Here is a 9032-nt window from a genome sequence, read left to right on the forward strand (position 1 = left end):
GAAGCAGGAAACTATGGCAAGGCATGAAACAAGTCAGCACAGGGCGACTGACTGGCAAAGACGAGCTTAAATACTGCCTCTGATTAATGCTCAGGAAACAGGCAGGTGAGCGGGCATTTTGTCCACCAGAGACAGGTGGACAAAATGAGTAACCAAGGAAACAAGACAAGGGAGTGGGAAAAAAACAGGAACTTAAAGAGTCCAAAGGACAAACAGCACATGGCCAAACAAAAACATGATCAACAGACATGACATTTTATTTATTATTGGTTAGCTTCAGAATAACAATGTTAATACAAAGAATAAAAGACTTATTATACTCTAAAAATTTTGGTCATACTTAAAAATGCACGCTTTTAGTTGTATTCAGTGTTAAATAATATGATATGGCTCTCACGGAAGTACATTTTGAAATATTTGGCTTTCATGGCTCTCTCAGCCAAAAAGGTTCCCGACCCCTGCTCTAGATGATGAATTAAGCGGGAAACTACATCTAAGACGTATAAAGAAAGCATTAAAAAAATTGACTGCGATAATAAATAGAATAAAATACATACTTACAAATATTAACTACAATTATTGTACCCAACTTTAGTTGAAGCATACATTGTTTATTGCATAAAAGTCTGGGGACATACATATAAAACACATAAAAATGTTCGTATTACATAAGAGAGTAATAAAGACCTTTAATAGAAAGGACAATAGAGACCCAATAAATGGTTCATGAAGTCACACATTTTAAAAGTGTATAAAAGACAACTGCTCAAATGATGTATAAAGTAAATAATAATAAGCTTCCAGAAGTGGTCCAGAAGATGTTTCAGATGTGAACCAGTAAATATGAACTAAGAGGGATTTATGTGTACTCAAAAGCAAAGGTATGAACACATGTAAAACAAATATGTACATCATATAAAGGAGTTCATCTATGGAATCATCTACAATTAGAAAATAAAACATGTTACACTTCTTTATTAAAAAAAACATAAATAAAACCTTATTATGAATAAGTATAAAAGTGAAGTATGAATATCTACACTTAAAATGTTTATTGTATGTAACATATTTTATGTACTGTTTATTCTCACCTTTTCAGTCAAATTGTTGTGTTCATTTTAAAGTACACAAATGTGTATATTAACTCATGTACTTGACTGAAATAAAAGCACTAATCTGAGGCGTCTAATCTATAAATGTTAGAATCATATTAACAAGATTGTGTTACACACACAACAATGATGTCACACATGTTATATGTGCTGATGTTGTTAGAAAGTCAAAGTTCAAGTTTTGACAGTTTATTTCAAATCCTGCATCTTCATTTGCTGCTGCTGTTCTCACCAGCACACTTGTGTTTCTTACACTGGGACTTAGAAGAGAATCTTTCACCACACACACTGCAACTCAACACTTTCTCACCTGTGTGTGTTCTCACGTGTGCTGTGAAAGATTGTCGGTGACGAAAGCTTTTGTTGCAGCTCGAACAGGAGTATGGTTTTTCGCCAGAGTGCAATCTCATGTGTGATATTAATTGTTCTTTTCCTGTATAACTTTTGCCACATACTGAACAAATAAAAGGTTTTTCTCCAGTGTGTGTTCTCATGTGTACTTTTAAACCTTGATTTCTTACAAAACTTTTACCACATTCTGAGCAGGTAAAAGGTTTTTCTCCATTGTGCATCCTCATGTGTGTTTTGAAATGGTCCCTTCGGGTAAAATCTTTCCCGCAGATTGAACATGAAAAAGGTTTTTCTCGAGTGTGTATTCTCATGTGTGTTGTGAGATGGTACCTTCGAGTAAAATCTTTACCGCAGATTAAACATGAAAAAGGTTTTTCTCCGGTGTGTGTTCTCATGTGTACTTTTAAACTTTGATTTATTACAAAACTTTTACCACATTCTGAGCAGGAATAAGGTTTTTCTCCAGTGTGTGATCTCATGTGTGCTCTGAAATTGTGGCTTTGAGTAAAATCTTTACCGCAGATTGAACATGAAAAAGGTTTTTCTCCAGTGTGTGTTCTCATGTGTTCTTTCAGAAGACTTGGGTATTTAAAAGTTTTGTCACAGTGAGAACATGTGAAGTGTGTGTTGTCAGTGTGACATGTCTTATCATCTTTAGAGTCTTCATCATCAGTGTCAGGAGAGTGTGACGTTGTGTCCTCACTATCTGATAGTGGAGCTAAGAGCTTGTCTGCTTGTGATCCTCCACAGTGGTCTCCATCAGCTTCTGTTGTCATGTGTTGAGTTGAGCTGCTGCTTGGAGGCTCCCCCCCTCCCCTCTCCTCACTCTCACCTTTGACCTCATCATCTTCACTCTTCACAGGGACACCAGTCACTGGGAACTCCTCCAACCATTCCATGTGCTCTCCCTGCAGACTGATGCTGTGTTCCTCCTCTTCATCCTTAATGTGAGGAATTAGTGGATCCACCGCTTCCTCTTTAAAATGGGGTGTCAGTCGGTCCTCCTCTTCCTTTTTAAAGTGGGGGATCAGTGGGTATTCCTCTTCCTTCTTAATGTGGGAGGGCTGTGGCTCCTCCGTCCGCATCCTGAAGCTCCACTTCTGTTGCTCAGGGTGAAGATGTTCTTGACAGACGTCTGCAAGACAAACACACCATCTCTGCTCAGTCACACAATGCATTCAGTACTTTTACATGCACTTAGGAAAAACAAGTTATCGTATGAACTGTCTTGAAATCTCAGGGACGCACAAACACGCTGCTCTTTACAACATTATTCACAGGAAAATAAAAACCAAACAGGGCAGCAGGACTTTTTACTATGGATAGACGATATGGTTTAAAATTGATTTTACGATATATTATTTTGTATTGAATTACTAATAGAACCATTTTAAAACAGGCTACACAGGCTCCTAATTTATTTACTGAAATATGCAGTAAAATATTACATCATTTCCAGTATTATTTTCTCAAATAAAGTAACCAGATATTAACAGTAAATATACAAGTAAATTATTAATAATTTTTTCAACAAAATAATACAATAACAAATGACACAATATGTTACTGCATATGTCAGCTGCCAAATTAGGAGTTTTTGTAACCCACTTAAAATGATTCTATAATCAATCATATACCAAATGATATATCGTGACATATGTTGTTATTAGGATATAGATTTGAGGTCATATCGCCCATACCAAACATTGGTTAGCCGAGTCATTTTGTTTGGCCCACCAAATATATTTATTGTTAATATTCTTCAGATGTGTGTGTATGTTTAAAATGTTGTACTCCTGTTCTACATCACGTGGAAGTGTCATGTCATGGGGATGGTGTGCTTTTAACTAAGGGTGTGACGATACGGTCAGCTCACCAAAGGATACTCGATATTGGCTTTAGGAGAAGGAGACAATATTTTGGTGGTTAACATGATTCGTACACATATGTGTACTTCATGTGTATATGAATGTACTTTCCCTTGTGTGCTTAGTTTTACTGTAACTTCATAGTGGATAATATCTATAAACAACCTCAATTGTTTTACATCTTTAATTTGAAGGACTGTTTACTTATTTGACAAATTCAAAGGAAACTGCACTTTTTTAAAATGTTGCCTGTCATTCACAATCCTTATGTAAGACATATGTTTTAAATTTGTATGAATTTTATTTCGTAAATAAATGTGAGCAAAACTCAGCTAACATTGGAGTCAATGGGAGCTCCTCTATTAGACCCACAAAGTCCTCCAAAAAAACATCCAAAAACTGCCAACAATACTCCATTTACATTTTGTGACCTGAATATTAACCAAGTATTAGTGATATTGTTATTATAGGCGTGTTATTATAGGCGGTAACGCTAAGGACCTACTTTTAGCGGCGCATTGATCACAGAAGTAACTAGCTTATGCTGCTGTATTGACATACTGAGCTGCTTTCTCGCCTCTAAGATGGTGAAAGCTAATTCTAGATTATAAATCATGCTTCTCACTCATGTAGTAGAAGGTTGTGGACATAAACCCAGAACTTGGTCAACTTTGACATCCAACTTAGACCTGGAGATGGCAAGAAAGACACAAAATTACGCTCTTTTGCACCCACCCTTTGTGAGGATTAATTCTTCATCTAAACGGAAAGATATGAACATCCCATCAGTCGGCATCCCAGTGAGAGCAGACATTGTATGCTTAAAATGAGCAAGATATGTAAATATGACATGTTATTAAGAATGTTACTACATTACAAATATACTTACAGTGTGTATTTAAAATGTTGAAGGGGGTTTTAGGATGTTATTTAGAGCACTTTATAGGCAGAATAGAGCGGCTACCAATGACTCCATTGTTTGCTAACTTTTGCTAAGGTTTATTTTCTATTGAGGATGCATTAACCATCGACCTGCTCAGTGGCCTTGTGGTTAGAGTGTCTGCCCTGAGACTGGAAAAACGTGAGTTCAAATCCCGGCCGAGTCATACCAAAGACTATAAAAACGGGACCCATTGCGTCCTTGCTTGGCACTCAGCATCAAGGGTTGGGGGTTAAATCACCAAATGATTCCCGAGCACGGCCTCCGCTGCCCTCACCTCCCAGGGGGTGAACTTGGGGATGGGTCAAATGCAGAGGATCATTTCACCACACCTGGTGTGTGACTACCGTTGGGACCTTAACTTTAACTTACATAGGGACTGTGAATGATTCCCAAAAGTGCAGTTCCCCTTGAAATTAGAAAATAGAACAACAAGATATCATGTGAAGTGAATTATATTTATATAGCGCCTTTCTCTAGTGACTCAAAGCGCTTTACATAGTGACACCCAATATCTAAGTTACATTTAAACCAATGTGGGTGGCACTGGGAGCAGGTGGGTAAAGTGTCTTGCCCAAGGACACAACGGCAGTGACTAGGATGGCAGAAGCTGGGATCGAACCTGGAACCCTCAAGTTGCTGGCACGACCACTCTCCCAACCGCGCCGCGCCGTCCCCTAAATTAAATCCAAATAAACTTTGAAATGATTTTGTTAAAGAGGAACATTATCACAATTTCAAAAGGGTTAAAAACAATAAAAATCAGTTCCCAGTGGCTTGTTTTATTCTCAAATTTTTTTTTCAAAATTTTACACCTCCCGGAATATCCCTAAAAAAAGCTTTAAAGTTCTTGATTTTCGCTATTTGCGATGCGACTGTCCATTTCCCTGTGACGTCATACAGGGCTGCCAATACAAACAACATGGCGGTTACCACAGCAAGATATAGCGACATTAGCTCGGATTCAGACTCGGATTTTAGCGGTTTAAGCGATTCAACAGATTACGCATGTATCATTGTCACCGACGTCCCACTGGGTGTGAGTTTTCCTTGCCCTTATGTGGGCCTACCGAGGATGTCGTAGTGGTTTGTGCAGCCCTTTGAGACACTAGTGATTTAGGGCTATATAAGTAAACATTGATTGATTGATTGAAACAGATGGTCGGAGTATGGAGGCAGATAGCGAAAACGAAATTGAAGAACAAATTGAAGCTATTGAGCGAATAGCTATTGACGCTATTCGGCCATAGCATGGGTGTACCTAATGAAGTGGCCCATAGCATGGCCGCCTTATTAGCATCGCCGGTAAAATGTGCGGACCAAACCATCAGGACTTTCGCATCTTGTGACACTGGAGCAACTTAAATCCGTCGATTGGTAAGTGTTTGTTTCGCATTAAATGTGGGTATCTAGTTTCAAATGCACATACAGCTAGCGTGAATAGCATGTTAGCATCGATTAGCGTAGCATGTTAGCATCGATTAGCTGGCAGTCATGCCGTGACCAAATATGTCTGATTAGCACATAAGTCAACAACATCAACAAAACTCACCTTTGTGATTTCGTTGACTTAATCGTTGCAAATGCATCTGCAGGTTATCCATACATCTCTGTGCCATGTCTGTCTTAGCATCGCCGGTCAAATGTGAAGACACTTTGGTACATTCAATGGGGGCAGATTTCTTGCCAGTGGTGCAACTTGAATCCCTCCCTGTTAGTGTTGTTACACCCTCCGACAACACACCGACGAGGCATGATGTCTCCAAGGTTCCAAAAAATAGTCGAAAAAACGGAAAATAACAGAGCTGAGACCCGGTGTTTGTAATGTGAAAATGAAAATGGTGGGTGTGTTACCTCGGTGACGTCACGTTCTGACGTCATCGCTAAAAGACCGATAAACAGAAAGGCGTTTAATTTGCCAAAATTCACCCATTTAGAGTTCGGAAATCAGTTAAAAAAATAGATGGTCTTTTTTCTGCACCATCAAGGTATATATTGACTCTTACATAGGTTTGGTGATAATGTTCCCCTTTAAAAAGCAAGTATATCTCCATCTTTAGTGATAAATGTGGCCCCCGGATGAACATGTGTCACAAACATTGTATTAGATGATATGTGGATGTTGTGCTTACTTGGACTGTGATGAAGCTGTGAGGACTCAGGTGGTTTGTCTTCATGCTCTTCAGTCTTCACAGAGACAACAGTCAGTGGAAACTTGCTGAGATCAGCCTCCTCCTGCCCTACAGGACACTCTCCCTCCTCTTCCTCTTTAAAATGTGAGGGCTGTGGATACTCTGAAGTGAAACTGTCCCCCTGCAGATGAGGGAGACATTCTTCTTGGTGTCCAATCAGCTGATGGATGTCTACAGGACACAAACAAAACACATTTTAACTCCTACATGCTAAATATTAAATCGTAAATTATTAATCAATTGTTGTACTGGAAATGTTTTCGATTAATCGAGTAACTGGATAAAACATACTGTTTGGTTAGAGACACATTTAAGTGACTATAAGACATTTCACTTAATAAAGAACGGCCAATTGGTTTGAGATGGTATGAGATCAAGATGTCATCTTTAGATTTCGACAATCACTGCCACATTAGAAAGTTAAAGTACCAATGATTGTCACACACACACTAAGTGTGGCAAGATTATTCTCTGCATTTGACCCATCACCCTTGATCCACCATTGGGAGGTGAGGGGAGCAGTGAGCAGCAGCAGTGGCCACACCCGGGAATAATTCTTATGGTGATTTAACCCCCAATTCCAACCCTTGATGCTGAGTGCCAAGCAGGGTGGTAATGGGTCCCATTTTTATAGTCGTTGGTATGACTGGGTCGGGGTTTGAACTCACAACCTACCGATCTCAGGGCGGACACTCTAACCATTAGGCCACTGAGTAGGTGTTGTAGTAGTTTAATGGCTGGACCAATATGTAGGAAATAACAGGTCAGAATAGCTTTTACACACATATATAACTTGTCGAACCTGCCAGCTAGCAGACTAGTTTTACAGCATCAGTTACCATGGTAACTGACTCTAAATTTGTCTTACATCTCTTATTTTTGGAGGTAAAACTCTCGAGTTTAACATACTCAGGACTTTGCACTTAACCTGCTCTCTGGAATATTCCCCCGGTGACTGTGTGAGTTTTGTGTAAACATGTTGATACACATTGTTACAAACTGAAGAGGAACATCAACCTCTCATAAATATTGTGTGTCTGAAACTGTCTCGTTTTTATGAACAACATAAAACAATCAGTGCATCTTCCTCACATGACAATTCATCTTCCTGTAGAAAAACTATTCAAGAATAGTGTTAATAATAAATATAAAGTTAGTAGAGATGTGAGAGTAAGAAGTAAACAAACCTGTTCTGTGTAACACAACTTGATGTTTTTGATGTTGTCGCTCCTTCTCCTCTTTTGTTGGACAAAGTTCCTCCTCGTACTCTGCTATGGTTCTTTCGCACATTTTCACACAATCACAACACTTTACACTCACACTTGATCTCTGCTTAGCGATGTGTTTTGATCACTTCCGCCTCTCTTTGTTAGCAGCTAACAAGCTAAGCTAACTAGCAAGCTAAGCTAGCTGGAGAAGCATCAAAGTGCGCTCAGACTAATATAACCGGATGCAAACAGTTATTAACGATGTTTACTCTATTTACTAGAGTGTAATAAAGGACATATATGTGTACATGGAGGCACAGATTAAGAACACTGAACTGTCTTCACCGTCAGACGCCATCTTGCTTTATCCTCGCCGTGTTTGGTTCGCGCGCAGTGTTGTCAGATCTCGCGAGAGAAACAAGTAACCAGCTCTTTTCCAAATCTCGCGAGAGGAATAAGCACAACGAGCTTTCCAACCCCGGTAAAACTATATTATTATATACTATTTACTTATTGTGAAAATAAAAGTAAACTTGTCCATTTCAAATTTTCAAAACAAAGACATAAAACTTATTTCCGTAAAAATATTCAAATATTTAACAATGTATTGAAACAACAATAGCATAAGGAAAGAAAAAATAAATAAATATTACACTCATGATATAATCTTTTTTTTAATGCATTTTAGAATGTGGGAGGCTTTCTTGTTCTTTTTAAAGTTCCTTTGACAGTATATATATATATATATATACATATATACACACATAATATGTATGTATATATGTATATATAGGTGGTAGCAGAGGCTCCATGTACTACCTAAAGAAACATTTGACTTCTGACCTTTCCACATTATTTATCTCTTATTAATGGAAATGTTTATTTCCACTCTGGGATTAAAAAAGTATTTTTGATTGGGATAATTACATCACTCTCATAAAGCCTTTAAAGTTAATGTTTTTTTTTACCATAGCTCAGCTTCACAATGTTGGAATATTGACTGCCGATATTAATATTCTTCTTTTGTTTATAATATTACACTTTACTCTTATTATTTGCTCAAATGAACAGGATGAAAGTGTCTTTAATTGTCACTACTGAGTGTAACTATATATAATTATGTATATAATAATCTTCCATTCTTCACCTTCATTACCGCTTGATTTAACTCTCATTTTATTTTATCAAGTGAGAACTTGACCATAAAAAAGTTGGCTGCACATCAATAAACTGTCACTAAACTTCAATAAAACTAAATATATCATATTTGGAGATTGTAAAAATGTAAAACACGAATTATGATGGATAATATTGAAATGAAAGGAATAAAAGTAATCACATTTTCAGGAGTTAATATAGAT

At 37.8% G+C, this 9032-nt stretch overlaps 3 protein-coding genes across 10 annotated transcripts in view; 1 reads left to right on the top strand and 2 right to left on the bottom strand.

Moving 5' to 3' along the window:
* Positions 1–9032, bottom strand: part of LOC133542440 (zinc finger protein 180-like) — a 190007-nt gene that overhangs the window by 52686 nt on the left and 128289 nt on the right. The window lies entirely within an intron of this gene.
* The window catches only part of LOC133542467 (gastrula zinc finger protein XlCGF57.1-like), a 59971-nt gene that overhangs the window by 23683 nt on the left and 27256 nt on the right, over positions 1–9032 (top strand). The window lies entirely within an intron of this gene.
* Positions 591–8080, bottom strand: LOC133542474 (zinc finger protein 25-like). The gene is made up of 3 exons (XM_061886652.1): positions 7651–8080; positions 6404–6634; positions 591–2598 (listed from the first exon to the last, which is right to left on the bottom strand). Exons 1-3 carry the CDS (start codon positions 7751–7753, stop codon positions 1322–1324), a joined length of 1611 nt encoding a protein of 536 aa, XP_061742636.1. The 5' UTR covers positions 7754–8080; the 3' UTR covers positions 591–1321.

Source organism: Nerophis ophidion, linkage group LG24 (genome assembly GCF_033978795.1).
Source record: "Nerophis ophidion isolate RoL-2023_Sa linkage group LG24, RoL_Noph_v1.0, whole genome shotgun sequence".
In the NCBI taxonomy this organism is placed as follows: Eukaryota; Metazoa; Chordata; class Actinopteri; order Syngnathiformes; family Syngnathidae; genus Nerophis; species Nerophis ophidion.

Bases quoted from the DNA above. Each gene is read 5' to 3' on its own strand.
- LOC133542474 (XM_061886652.1), bottom strand. From the start codon at position 7,753: ATGTGCGAAAGAACCATAGCAGAGTACGAGGAGGAACTTTGTCCAACA. The intron at 6,635-7,650 runs GTTTGTTTACTT...TGTGTCCTGTAG, and splicing joins AGTTGTGTTACACAGAACAG to ACATCCATCAGCTGATTGGA. The intron at 2,599-6,403 runs GTAAGCACAACA...TTTGTCTTGCAG, and splicing joins ACAGCTTCATCACAGTCCAA to ACGTCTGTCAAGAACATCTT.